Genomic DNA, 15385 nt, shown 5'->3' with positions numbered 1-15385 from the left:
CCTCCGAGAATTCGTGCAGTTCCGTGTTTGACGAAGGTGGTTGTGCAACCGATTAGTGCGACAGTCAGTGTGGTATAGCAACATCTCTGCAAGACATCATTTGAATGCTTACGATCGTGGACGAGTAGTTGGATGGCTCAGAGACGGACTGTCACTACTGACCCACAGTAACAGATTTGTCCAAAAGTGTTAGCTCGGGATTAAAAAAGGCCGCTGAAGCTGAAAATTCTATGCGGAACAACTACAACACCGCAGGAGGATCGATGCGTAGCCCTAACGGCGAAAAGGAACAGACACCTCACTCTTAGGCAGATCGGTGCAGACCTTGCAGTCGCTACCAGCACACGTGTCTCTACCAGAACCATTTTGCGGCGAGTAAATCGGGCTGGTTTGTATGGTCAGAAGCCTGTTGAATGCACCCACTTCAACCACCAACAAAGAGATGGGAGGATGCTGGTTGATGTCAGCAACAGGGGTCCAGAATGATATTCTCTGAAGTCCTCCTTCACTGTGGCATGTGGTTCTGGACTCCAATTAGTGTGGACAGAGAGGGGAACACGTTACACACCACAAATTTTTCTTGATCATCCTCAGCATGGTCTAGGTGTTATGGTGTGGACAGGCGTTACGCACAGTTGTCGAACACCACTACACGTCTTTGCCGGCGGTATTGCTGCAGCACAGTGGTGTGGTAGGAAGATTATTTTGGATTATATCTGTATGTTTAGGGGTACGGTAGGTCTCGACTTTCTGTTTGTGGACGACAGTTCAAAATGGCTCTGAGCACTATGGGACTTAACTGCTGAGGTCATCAGTCCTCTAGAACTTAGAACTACTTAAACCTATCTAACCTAAGGACGTCACACACCACACATCCATGCCCGAGGCAGGATTCGAACCTGCGACCGTAGCGGCCGCGCGGTTCCAGACTGTAGCGCCTAGAACCGCTCGGCCACAGCGGCCGGCTGGACGACAGTGCTCGCCCACACAGGATCGCTGAGGTGTCGGACCTACTGGAAAGTGAGGATGTTGAACGTAACACCCCCTGCCTGAACGGTGCAAGAACTGAAAAACGCCTTGAGAGAGGAGTGAGATGATATTCCCGAAGGACTCCTCACCTGTTCGATTGCCAGCAAGGAAAACGGATGCAAAACGTGCAATAGTGACCGAGGCGGGGATATTCCTTACTGAGAGTCCGATATCGACCGTCATGCTGGGAGTTTGGTCTATTTCAAACGTGAACGTTATTTACGTCTGTTAATCCTGCTTTGCCATGTGGTGAAATCTGTACTATTTTTCGTTATAAATATACCACTCCACCTCTGTTATGTATGAACTATTTTTCATATTGTCCATCATTGCCTGTGACTATTTCTGTCGAACAATGTCTCTGTTCCTTAGCAACTGTCAAGCAGTGTCCTACTGGATTCTGGCTAAGAAACTGGTCCACAGCAAGTAGCGGAGTCTTCCTTCGCCTCTTGACCCCGTGCCGCCTACCTCCCAGTGTGAGGGTTGTCCTAACCCTACCGTGGAACACGTTTATGTAAGATTATTTTAATTAATACCTTAGTCAGAAGCAACAATGTGAACAAAAATTTTCTACCTATTCTTTATCAACGGTAGGAGGGGCGGGACAGACGAGCAATTATTCATAAGTACCTCCAGGGTTTCAGAAGTCTACTGTGCAAAAGTTACAAGAGAAACAGAAAATAAACACACATCACACTAGAGGTGCTCAATATTGGCACCATTTATCACGCGGCATTTCATTGACATGAATGGAAGAGTGGATATGTAAAAAGTTCAAAGTGCCACAATTTTCAAAAACTTGTTTTCAGTGCTCTTGTGTCTTAGTGTTCCGTTGTCCCTAGATTTGTTCAAGTATCAAATCATGAGGTAAATGTTTAAACATTCATTACTAGAAGGCCCATGGTCTTTGTGCAAAGCAATGTTTCACTCACGAGGTTCGTCAGATAAAGCTGTGAACCCGCTCCAAGTAATTCCAATGCATACAACTGTCTTCTTTGATTTTAAAAATGTGTAACGAGGGCACGTCATTTTGATTTTTGTAAGTTTTTGGTGAGCACGTCAGAGAGTGAGCAAGTTATGTTACTGTTAAACAATCTTTGGTCTTGTCTTGGAATAGTCTTTGCCTCTGCGCAGGCTGATGCATTCTTACAAGGGGAGGCCGCCAATTGTGAAATTCAGATTCGATTCATACTGCGCATAATAAAAGCTCATGGCCAGAGGTGTAATGTGGCAAAGCACCAAGATGCACTTCTCAGCCGTTCTCGAGAAAATCGACAGTTAAAAGAAACCGTTGCGGTGAAATACTCTCGACGAGTAGTAATTTTCTACAGCGTCGTGGCGCAGCGGTAAGCGCTCGGGTTCGTAATCCGAAGGTCGCCGGAACGAATCTCGCGCAATGCAATTTTTTTTTATTATCAGAATGAATTGCTTATGCATGTTGGTGAAGGCGGATCGCTCTCCAATTGTACCGCCTCCCATTACCAAAGCTCTCCCGTCCACACTGATTTTCGACAATGTTATAAGTTGCGCTAGGGACCGCATCTACCTTCTTTCGAAGTTAGCAGGCAACTACGCTGTTATGCGGCGGCTCGTTTCGGCCCATTCAACATCTGTCATTCAAGTGTAACGAGCGAGTAACGGAGTTTATATTTCATACCCGCCACAGCAAATTTGTTTTCGTGGGGTCTCTATTCTAATTCGAACGTTTGACTTACGCTATACGTATTCGTTTCGGAATATCGTTTCTACGTCTTCCGTTAACTATGCGTGGTTAACATTATGAAGACAATTAATAACATTTGTGAAATACAACTTTGTTTGCGGAAAACATAATGATGTTCGAAGTCGCCAGTTTTTCCACGACAAACGACTTTCAACAACTTATTAGGCCTATATGCAACTGATTGCCGGGAATTTTATATATAGCGCTCTGGTACGTAATCCGAATTATAAAAAACAAATACTAAAAAAAAAAAAAAAGGTTGCATAGCGCGAGATTCGATCCGGCGACCTTCGGATTACGTACCAGAGCGCTTACCCCTGCGCCACGGCGCTGTAGAGAATTATTAATCGTAGAGAGTATTTCACTGCAACGGTTTCTTTTAACTGTCGATTTTCTCGACAACGGCTGAGAAGTGCATCTTGGTGCTTTGCCACATTACACCTCTGGCCATGAGCTTTTATTATGGGCAGTATGAATCGAATCTGAATTTCGCAATTGGCGGCCTCCCCTTGTTAGTTGAAGTGCAGTAAGCGAAGGAGGTATTCACTAGTGCTGTGTTGACCTGTGATTGTACCTGACAGATGAAGAAAGATTTATTGCAAAAGGACAGCAGGGATGAATATGATGTATATATTGGAGGGCAAAAAGGATATAAATAAATGCTATTTTTGAGTAATGTTATTTTTGAAGAAGTTTGAGGTAAGACTGCAACACTGCGCAGCTAGGAATGATTACTGTCAGCTATTTAACTTGATTAGTACTGAGAGAAAGACTACTAAAATTCCATGAAATATACATTAAGATATCAACTGATTAAGCTGCTTGATTTTTATAGGAATTCTCTGTTAACGTTGTACCCTTTTCAAATCAGTGTTCTCTTCGATTAAGCATAGTATTGTTCAGACCACTGTTATGTGGGACGATCACACGAAGCTTAGCTCTGTGTTTTTGAATAGATACTTCATTCTAAAATCGTTGTCCTGCAATGTCATTTTATAAATCTCATCTCACTGTCTAAAGAAGGTTTATCGTTACGCATTGCCACACTGCATCATATGGTACGCAACTGTTTGAATATTTATTTAGGAATAGAAATCTACTAGCTTAGCCGCTGCCGACTTGCTGTTTGCTGTTGTGCTTTCGATAAACCTGCAGCTATGTCTTCAAACACGAGGTAAATGGAAATTTTGATCACGGCTAGATAATTATTTTACTTCAACTGCGCATTTAAGGTAAAGACAAACTGAATTCAGACCAGTTACAGTTCAGTTCAAGTTAGATTCAGCCGGCCGCGGTGGTCTAACGGTTCTAGGCGCTCAGTCCGGAACCGCGCGACTGCTACGGTCGCACGTTCGAATCCTGCCTCGGGCATGGATGTGTGTGATGTCCTTAGGTTGGTTAGGTTTAAGTAGTTCTAAGTTCTAGGGGACTGATGACCACAGCTGTTAAGTCCCATAGTGCTCAGAGCCATTTGAACCATTTTGAACCAAGTTAGATTCTGCTCAGTCAAAGGTCGGCATATGAGTTTATAAGTGGGTAACAGTTTGTGGGTACATAGTTTTCGTAATGTTTAGACTTTTTACAAACTGGGAGATAAATTTCATACAGATACGCATGTAGTGGGGAGCTTGTAGATGATGCTGAGGCACTGCTGCCAATGCAGGCGTGTAAGATTTCCAAATGTACTGTGATCAAAGTGTCTCATACTCATCCATATAAAATATCTATTAAAAATTCTTACTCTGAAGCAGGAGAACGGAAAGTGTCAATGTTTTCAAAATTACCATGCCAGATGTATGCCGTACTGAAAGACCAGTCATATTTATCAGTTGCAAAACAAAAAGATCTGGTGACGATGATGGTATTTCTTCAACAACGCAAAGAGTTTTAGCGTAGGCTCTGCAACATATGATCCCAAGATCGGAGTTTCGTAAGAAAGCCGGCCGCAGTGGCCGAGCGGTTCTAGGCGCTTCAGTCCGGAACCGCACGACTGCTACGGTCGCTGGTTCGAATCCTGCCTCTGGCATGGATGTGTGTGATGTCTTTAGGTTAGTTAGCTTTAAGTAGTTCTAAGTTCTAGGGGACTGATGAACTCAGATGTTAAGTCCGATAGTGCTCAGAGTCATTTGAACCATTTTCGTAAGAAACAGAAGTCAATACTGAGGGACGTTTGCAAGAACTTAATGTTCTTGTTCTTTTGGTAAAAAGGGAAATTAGAAATAGTTTTAGTTGACTACACTTCTACTATTGCCGGCCGAAGTGGCCGTGCGGTTAAAGGCGCTGCAGTCTGGAGCCGCAAGACCGCTACGGTCGCAGGTTCGAATCCTGCCTCGGGAATGGATGTTTGTGATGTCCTTAGGTTAGTTAGGTTTAACTAGTTCTAAGTTCTAGGGGACTAATGACCTCAGCAGTTGAGTCCCATAGTGCTCAGAACCATTTGAACTTCTACTATTTAAAATATAACTTGTTTTTCTGTACTGGTATTATCGCAAATAAAAGTTAGTGACTCCGTGTTAATGGCACTTGGAACAAAAGCATCCTCGTTGGCACTGAGAACCAGTCAGTTTCCTGGTATGGAATTTAGAACGTTCTTAATAAACTATTTGTTTTCTAATTTTTCTCAGTTTTTTACAGTGATGAGATAGGCAGCATAACTCTGTAGTATCGGAATACATTCCCTTTTTTTTGGACAATGTATAAAAAAAGATATATTGTTTTTTACTTGACAATGGGACTACGTGGCATATATATATATATACTATTTGAATTCAGAACTCAAACATCAGCTGACAAAACCAGTTTGATGCACTCTCAAAATTTCTCGAGAAAATCGACTTTGAAGTTTTCTGACGGTCAGTAATATGATAAAGCAAGGTAGGTCGACTTTTCTCGATGGGATGTGTGGTAGAATCCTCGCCTGCACCGTGTGTTCTGTAGGTTAAATTCCCATCCATGCCAAAATTTTGAACAAAGGTGCATGTTACATGAACATACGTCTGAAGCGCAAAATACGTTAAGCATAAAAAGGATTTGATTTGTAGTTTTAAAATCAAACAACCTTTTTACAAACTATCAGTAATTAAGAATTTATATTTGCAATGAAAACTGGATTTGTGTGAGCAATACGTAATTAGAAATACGAAGAAGTGCATTTTTCATAAAGAGAGCAATTAGATATCTGTCAATCAGCATACATTTGATGAATTATATATTTAAATGACACAGATAGGTATAAGAAATGAACAAAAACAAACGAAAAAAATAGTGAGCGAAACGAGACTGGAACCAGGGATTACTAGTCTCGACCGCTACTGATTTTTTTGCCTGTTTATGTATTCTAAACTTCACGGAATTGATAGTAGGACGTGCACTTGTGTTTAAAAATTTTCATCAGCTGGGAATCGCACCTAAAACCCCTCGTGGTCGGCGAGCGTTCTCCTCGTACGATACAGCCAGGCGGCCTGGCCAGAAAAATCGACATTCCTTTAGCTTAATAACGACGGCCATAAAACATCAGAGTCGGTTTTATCGAGAATTTTTGAGAGTTGCATCCAACTGTTTTGGGAGATTAACATTTGAATTCTGAACTTCAGGTAAAAAACTTACAAAAATCCTATAGCCTCATGGCCACCTTTTTAGAATGTTTTCCACTAGCCCTCTGCAATTGACTGGCTACACTGACAGCCTGTTGTTCACTGGGGCGAGCTAATTCGATGTGACAGTTTGGAGTGGAGAGTTAACATTGAAAATTTAAGATAGCACAACCTATAGGTGCAATCTGTAATTATAGCAAGCTCCCCATTAGGAGGCCAGCCGGTGTGGCCGAGCGGTTCTAGGCGCTTCAGTCTGGAATCGCACGACCGCTACGGTCACAGGTTCGAATCCTGCCTCGGGAATGGATGTGTGTGATGTCATTAGGTTAGTTAGGTTTAAGTAGTTCTAAGTTCTAGGGGACTGATGACCTCAGATGTTAAGTCCCATAGTGCTCAGAGCCATTTGAACCATTTGAACCCCTTTAGGAATGGGGCACTGATACATAGCAGTAACATGCAACTATTTCCCACTCGTCTTCTGGCAATCTATCGTGGGTGACTTACGTCCCAGTGGTAGTGAAAAGGTTAAGTGCTAAGTGGGCCAATATTCACAGTTCAGGTTGTAGCCTGAATACAGGGGGCTGTCGCAGAAGTACCCGATCTCAGGGTATAGGTAGGAGTTATTATGTCAAACAAATTACTATGGTAGAAAGTATCACCTTATGAAATTTAAGTTTGAAGTCTGGCGATCTACATTGTTTAGTATTTGTTTGGCAGCGATCAATAGTGAAAGCTCTCAGCGAATTTGTAGACACAGATAAAACTGATCGTCGTTAGTCCAACTAATATTAAAGGTGAGCTACATTCTACTCTGGGAGTCTCTGCTCCTACGTTCACAACAGTAAAACATAGGGACGCAGAGTTTAAGCGAGTCTGTACGAACTGCCAAGATGAATATTGCAGTGGTCGGTTAATGAGGTGACCACAGCAGAAAATGTGACACAAATCCATAAAATGACACTGGACGACCGTCGACTGAAAGCAACTAGAAGACATCAAAGGCATTTCAAAAAGTGCTGTACATCGCACACTGACTGAAGTTTTAGACATGAGAGAGCTGTGCAGAAGATGTGTGGCAGGTCCATTGCTTCACACTTGAGACAAATCAAGAGTCAACACAGTGGACTGTGTGCTGGCATAAGCTGTCACCAGCACACCGGTTGGCAAAGAAGTTGCAAGAAGATCGATAGTAGGCGCTGAATCAAGCACGCCTATCACGAGAGAGGCCAAAGACAGACTCGAAAGCAATGCACCGCCAACGCCCTCTCGACCACCAGTATTTAGATGGCCGCCATGGACTGGAGGGGCCAGTCAGTCACCCAGTCAGTCACTGACAGACAACCCAGTCGCAGACAGACAGTCACAGTCACAGTCTGCTCAGTTACTTGCTCAGTCACTATTCTAGCTGGTGTCTGTCAGTTCACATCACCAGTTACGAGAGAGTAATGCTTTTAGCGGGACTTGTACTTGACCAGTAGCTAGGCTAATGTGGACTATTATGGAAGGGCTTGTACAAAACAACTTGCTTAAAGATAGGTAGCGTCTTTTTTTATCATTAAACAACCCTGTTAATACATGCGCACAGTTTGTGCTGTAGCAGGCCGAAGTGGCCGAGCGGTTTTAGGCACTTCAGTCTGGAACCACGCGATCGCTACAGTCGCAGGTTCGAATCCTGCCTCGGGCATGGACGTGTGTGATGTCCTTAGGTTAGTTACGTTTAAGTAGTTCTAAGTTCTAGGGGACTGATGACCTCAGCTGTTAAGTCCCATAGTGCTCAGAGCCATTTGAACCTTTTTTTGTGCTGTAGAATATGATACTGGCCACCACACAGCATCTTCTCCGTTGCTTCCCCTGGTACAAGACTCTACAGTGTCAACTACGACACAAAACATTGAACGGGAAAATTCGCTCCAACGGAAGCGAAGACACCTCTATCTGTAGGCATGGTCATGGTGTCAGTTTTTTGGGATGTGTATAGGATAATTTCCATTTATTATTTACAAAATGCGAAAGCAATTGATAGCAAGTGTTATGAGAAAATATGGCATCATTTGAGTAATGAAATCAAGCTAAAACGACTACATTTAACGAAAAAGAAAGTTTTGTTTCATCACAACAATGCACCTGTTGACACATCCATTAATGGCATGGCCAAAATCAATGAGTTTAAGTTCGTTTGTAGCACCCATTGTCTAGGGGTTTGCTGGCATGGTAGCTTTGCATGTTCAGTAAGAGGGCTGGCTACCCTAAGTAATAAGAAAAATAGGTAAGCATTGAATGATGAACTTGAAGGGGAATCATGTGACGTCCTCCTAGACCAAATGCCGAGAACAGTGACGGAAAAAAGAGGGTGGAGGAGCGGACAGAAGTTCAGGGCATTCTCTTGCCCTTGGGGTGGGAAACTGCCCCCTAAATGGCGGAAGAATCAGCAATGATCAACGAAATGAGGATGCAGAAGGTAATGGAAACCACTATATTAAAGACACACAATGTGTATCCACAGGACATCCCGCCTGTAACTAAAAAAAAAGTGTCATAATGACCTCTAAATTGGCAGAAGACCCCCATTCGGATCTTCAGGAGGGGACTGCCACGTGGCAGAAGGCCATCAGAAAAAGACTGAATAATCAATTAAAGTGTAGCGTTCTACGAGTTGGGGGCGTGGAATGTCAGAAGTTTGAACGTGGTAGGGAAGCTATAAAATCTGAAAAGGGAAATGTAGAGGCTTAGTCCAGATGTAGTGGGGGTCAGTAAAGTGAAATTGAAAGGTAATATCTGTAGCAGCATCAGTTGGTATAACCGGAGTAGGTTTTGTTGTGAATGGGAAGGTAGGGCAGAGTGTGAGTTACTGCGAACAGTTCGTTGGTAGGGTTGTTCTCATTAAAATCGACAATAAACCAGCACCAACAACAATAATTCCGGCATATGTGTTGACGTCGCACGCAAAAGATGAAGACATTTTGTTGTTGTTGTGGTCTTCAGTCCTGAGACTGGTTTGATGCAGCTCTCCATGGTACTCTATCCTGTGCAAGCTTCTTCATCTCCCAGTACCTACTGCAGCCTATATCCTTCTGAATCTGCTTAGAGTATTCATCTCTTGGTCTCCCTCTACGATTTTTACCCTCCACGTTGCCCTCCAACGCCAAATTGGTGATCCCTTGATGCGACAAATATTCCCTACCAACCGATCCCTTCTTCTAGTCAAGTTGTGCCACAAATTTCTCTTCTCTCCAATTCTATTCAGTACCTCCTCATTAGTTATGTGATGTACCCATCTAATCTTCAGCATTCTTCTGTAGCACCACATTTCGAAAGCTTCTATTCTCTTCTTGTCCAAACTATTTATTGTCCATGTTTCACTTCCATACATGGCTACACTCCATACAAATACTTTCAGAAACGACTTCCTGACACTTAAATCTATACTCGATGTTAACAAATTTTTCTTCTTCAGAAACGCTTTCCTTGCCATTGCTAGTCTACATTTTATATCCTCTCTACTTCGACCATCGTCAGCTATTTTGCTCCCCAAATAGCAAAACTCCTTTACTACTTTAAGTGTCTCATTTCCTAATCTAATTCCCTCAGCATCACCCGACTTCATTCGACTACATTCCATTATCCTCGTTTTGATTTTGTTGATGTTCATCTTATATCCTCCTTTGAAGACACTATCCATTCCGTTTAACTGCTCTTCGAAGTCCTATGCTGTCTCTGACAGAATTACAATGTCATCGGCGAATCTCAAAGTTTTTTTTCTTCTCCATGGATATTAATACCTACTCCGAACTTTTCTTTTGTTTACTGTATTGCTTGCTCAATATACAGATTGAATAACATCGTGGATAGGCTACAACCCTGTCTCACTCCCTTCCCAACCACTGCTTCCCTTTCATGTCCCTTGACTCTTATAACTGCCATCTGCTTTCTGTACAAATTGTAAATAGCCTTTCGCCTCCTGTATTTTACTCCTGCCACCTTCAGAATTTGAAAGAGAGTATTCCAATCAACATTGTCAAAAGCTTTTTCTAAGTCTACAAATGCTAGAAACGTAGGTTTCCCTTTCCTTAATCTATTTTCTAAGATAAGTCGTAGGGTCAGACATATAGAAAGTATATGCGGATACTGAATGGGTGAATCGGTATGTAAACAGAGAGGGAAATCTAGTAATAATGGGGAACTGTACGGACTGTAGAGGAAGACAGAGACTGGAATACATCCAGCAAATAATTGAGGAAGGAGGCTGCAAATGATACTCTAAACCAGCTCGAAGACTAACTTAAAAAAAGTTCGAATTGCTTCCTCATGCACCTCGTCCACCAGATTTAGCCCGCTCTGATTATTTTCTGTTTGCAAACTGTAAGAAATGGCTTGCTGGGAAAAGATTTACCAAAAATGAAGAGGTGGAGTCTGCACTTGATAGCTACTTTGCGTAGGTCGACGGTTCTCACTTCAAACAGGGTATTAAAGCTACAGAACATCACTGGGGTAAGTGTATCGTGCGGAAAGAAGACTACGCACAAAAATAAAGATTTTTTCGCAACATTTTTTGTGCTTTTTTTGTTGTTAGGTCTGGTACTTTTGGGACAGCTCTTGCAAGCCGTCGAGACTCCTCTGGCGCGTGATATAACGTAGTGTCAGATACCTCGACGCCGGTGAGGGCAGCCAGCAGATTCCGGAAGGCCTCCATGAGCCGCGCGAAGCCGTCGCTGTCCCGCGAGTAGAGCAGGAGGATCGCCGACGGCGGAGACGGCAGCAGCGGCGACGCCGTCGACTCGCTAGTTCCCGGCTGCCTCACCAGGAGCGCCCCCAGTGGCGAGCCGCACAGCCGCGCTGTGGACAGAGCACGACGAGAGCTGACTCACCGCCTCTAGCCTCCACAAAGGCACAGTCTGACACATACAGTCGCGACACTCTCCAGTGTGAAAGCTGCTGCCGTTTGACAGCTGGTGCGACACTACTTCAGCATTTCCTCTACCTCATTTAGTGTCGATAACCCTGCACTGATCTGACGAGAAGTCTGTTCTGTCTGCCACTGCACTTCACTAATTCCCATTGTAGCTAACTTCAACCTACTGTCCCCACACCATCCAGCCAACAGTTTATACCCCATCAGCTCTATCAACTCCTCTCTTTTCACATCCACCCAACCTCATTGTGCTCCCCTCTGCCAATCCATCTGTCCTTTCCCCTTTCGTGCTCCCCATTTTTCCTCCACACCCCACCTCCCGACACTTCACCTAGCAGTCTTGTCAGGCTGCTATCTATTCCCTGCATGCCCCGCCCGACAGCACTCTTCTCTCCCCCAACCCATACCCTGCCATCCCACCCCCTTCCCCATCCCAATCCAGACTGCTGTTCACATGACATGCCTGTAGCGATCACACGCACATAAAGTGCGCTTCATTGCGTGCATGTGTGTGTGTTTTCCTTAATGAAGAAGATTTTGGTTCAAAAAAATGGTTCAAATGGCTCTGAGCACTATGGGACTCAACTGCTGAGATCATTAATCCCCTAGAACTTAGAACTAGTTAAACCTAATTAACCTAAGGACATCACAAACATCCATGCCCGAGGCATGATTCTAACCTGCGACCGTAGCGGTCTCGCGGTTCCAGACTGCAGTGCCTTTAACCGCACGGCGAAGATTTTGGTCAAAATGGTTCAAATGGCTCTGAGCACTATGGGACTTAACATCTATGGCCATCAGTCCCCCAGGACTTAGAACTACTTAAACCTAACTAACCTAAGGACATCACACAACACCTAGTCTTCACGAGGCAGAGAAAATCCCTGACCCCGACGGGAATCGAACCCGGGAACCTGGGCTTGGGAAGCGAGAACGCTACCGCACGACCACGAGCTGCGGACTTTAGTCAAAAGCTACGTGTGAAACAGTCTTCTCACAACTCAGGTCAACGGGTCATTTTTGTGGTGAGTAGCAATCTATTGTTTTCCTATTATTATTGATATTTCAACTTATCTTTTTCCCAGCATATCTGATTAGAGATCTAACATTTCACGCTCTGTTCATAGAATACCAGCCTTGTTTTTGTTGATGACTACATCCTCCTGAAAAGTCCCCATCTGGAGATCTGAAAGTGGCACTATTTTATTTTCTTAATATTTTGTTCAAGAGGACCCATCACCATTAACACTTAAAGTTGAGCTGTATGTCCTCGTGGGAAACAAAAAGATCACCACTGTAGTTCCTCCTCGCTTTCATCCATTTGGAGTGCCAGCACAGCAAGGTCCCACTGGCTAACAATACGAGGTAGATCAGTCAGTCATCCAGCAATTACAGTACAGCCCATAAATTAACTGATCAATTGCTACAGAACATCTTACATCATTGGTTTTCTCCCGCCTTGTGACAATTATATTTCTATAAATGTATGCCAGATAGATACAGAACTGATTGTATCAATGTGTATTTTCTGTGTGGAGCTCATTCATAGTAATCATTTAAGGTAACTGTATCAATGACCAAATACTGGTTTAACAGGGAGGCTAAGAGTCAGACTACAAATACAAAGGATCAGGGTTCAATCTTCAGTTGATTTTAGGATTTTTTCCTTCTGGGTCGCATATAGGTCCTTTTGCCTTTTGAAAGTTCTTTCTGTAAGTAAAAAATAGTCAAACTGCTCTGTGTTTTGCATTCAATATTAATCTTTAATCCCTCTATAACTTGCAAGGCAAGGCAAGCCAAAAGTCAGCCGAAAGTACACATTAGTTAGTTACTAGAGTGTGCGTCATTTACGACGGCGGCCGAGTTTAGGTTCGTTCTGCGCATCTGACGTCACAAAACACAGTCAGCCAATGAACAGAGAACGACGTTGCCAGAGCTCGACTGCAGTGCAGAGCACGGACGAGTGTCTTCAGTTTTAGAAACGTTCAGTCATAAATAAAGTAATTGAACAAAAGCAATGTCTTGATAGCAGTCTTTCTTTTATAGAAAGTTTGGAAAAAGCGTTCTTTATACTAATTGCTTCACATTCTATTAATTAATTAAACCAACAGGCAATAAGCCTCCTAATTAAGGCGATAGCAAGGAAAGGTGTTGGTATCATTCTCACTAACTGCTTTTTCGCAATAAAGAACAGCGGTAATTATTTATTTCCTATTGTACTTCGACGAAACGTAAGTAATTCATAGTCATACCAACAGTGTTTGTCGGTAGTTTGCGTGTTATTTTTAAGTCCTCCGGGAGATCTATTAACTGATGAGCTGCGTTAGCGTAATGGTTCGAGTGCTGCCGGCATGGTATTTCAGTGTGTTCGGTCAGAGGGCTAGCTGATCTCTGTAATAAAAAACTGAGTTAATGGATCAACAACGAACTAAAACAGGTGTCTTTCGACGTCCGCCCAGAGCAGATACAACGAACGAAAACGAACAAAATTAGATTTTTTTTTTAAAAGAAGGAGTGTTTGGTTGCTAAGCAAAAGGTTCTGAGTTCAAACCTTCTTCGGTGTTTAATATTTTCTTTATTTAAAAACAATATCGAAGTGTCTTACTTCATGAATTTTATTCGTTTGAATGTAATTTTTTGAAATTTCTAATGGCAACTAAAATTGACCATATGGAAAGTATACGCTATGGACTTTTACCTCTACAAACTCTTCAAAATTTCGTGCAATGAATTACTGCATCTAATGCTGCACAATAACTGCGTTGAACATCGAAACAGAATTAAGTCATTTAAGGGGGGGGGGGGAGAGGGGGGGGGGGGGTATCAATCAAGAAGATGTGTAAAAATCAAATTTTTGGGCCAAACAGTTTTTGTGAAATCGAATGATAAAGTGTGTCAAAGCAGTCGAACACCATGTGTCTGCACAGGCGAGCAGTGCAGTGATAACAAAATCGCGCACTACATGGAATGCTGGGAGCACGTCTCTAGCAGCGAAAGGGTTAATGCGGCCATGGTGGCTTTACTTCATAAACTGCGCGCTCCCCCTAAACGTAAGTTTGCGAACTATACTATGGCGCTGCTTCTCTTGGCGCGTACAACTGGCAACGCAGCAATCTCCCGTGTCTGGGCGGGCATGCGCGAACCGCCAATATAAAAGAATTGAACTATAGCGCTCCAAGCGATCAGGAAGCAGTCACATCCATCGTAAGGATAATTGATGCTTTCAGTTATATCCCTACTTAACTATCGAAACTATTGTTATATTTTTGCGTTTCAGGCAGCAGCCGTCGGGCGAGAAACAACAGCAACAGGGATGTAAAAGTTCGTGACATTTTACGAGTTCCTAACCAGGAGCGAATTGTTCAGTCTCACCTGTATGTTTTGGTAGTTTAGTTTTTGAATCTCTGCATGGTAATCTAATTTACTAGACGCATTCTTGCGTTTTCGTCAGCGTCTATAATAGAGTTCCACAGCACATATCTGTTGTATTTTGTCTGTCTATGTAGAATAGTTTTCCACAGTCTTTAATATGGATAGGGACTGTGATTGCTGTGTACGGATGTGAACTGAGTTGGTGACACTTTGCTCTCAGCTCCAGGCTGTGTTGGCTTCAGTTGCTCAGCCTGAGGCTGCAGTGGATGGGCACAACCCACGAATCTGCCAATCAGTCCGCACTGGTGGCCAGCCCAATTACTGCTCACATAAAGATTGATCCCTCACTTGTGGTCGAGAGGAGGTCGCACTGGGGCGTGGCAGGCTCGAAAGACTTCCCGGGGGGGGGGGGGGGGGGGATTGTAAGGCCTCCCCGCCCCCAGTTAGCCAGTGTGCACTCTGTGTGCGTACAGAGTGGCATCATTCCAGGTGTGTAATGGGTCCTACTGGATGCTTGCCAGCTGCAAGTGGTGGCTTATGTTGCTACCAATGATGTGTGTCGCTTTGGATTGGAAGAGATTTTCTCTAGTTTCAAGCAGCTTGCTTGCGAGATAAAAGCAGAGCTCACCATTTGCATCATAGTTGACAGGACCGATTGTGGACCTCTGGTACAGAGCTGAGGGGAGGGTCTGAATCAGAGGCTCCGGCAGTTCTCCGATCGTGTAGGCTGCAGATTCCTCGACTTGCGCTGAAGGCGGT

At 43.6% G+C, this 15385-nt stretch overlaps 1 protein-coding gene across 1 annotated transcript in view; it reads right to left on the bottom strand.

Annotated features, from left to right (window-relative positions):
- LOC124802937 overlaps positions 1-15385 on the bottom strand; it is a 581822-nt gene that overhangs the window by 101457 nt on the left and 464980 nt on the right. Inside the window, exon 8 of the mRNA XM_047264022.1 lies at positions 10991-11178. Within this exon, the coding sequence (XP_047119978.1) occupies positions 10991-11178 (188 nt within the window). The remainder of the gene's footprint in view (positions 1-10990; positions 11179-15385) is intronic.

Source organism: Schistocerca piceifrons, chromosome 6, assembly GCF_021461385.2.
Source record: "Schistocerca piceifrons isolate TAMUIC-IGC-003096 chromosome 6, iqSchPice1.1, whole genome shotgun sequence".
Classification (NCBI taxonomy): domain Eukaryota; kingdom Metazoa; phylum Arthropoda; class Insecta; order Orthoptera; family Acrididae; genus Schistocerca; species Schistocerca piceifrons.
The sequence above is the reverse complement of the archived record's forward strand: the minus strand, read 5'-3'. Positions and strand labels throughout refer to the sequence as shown.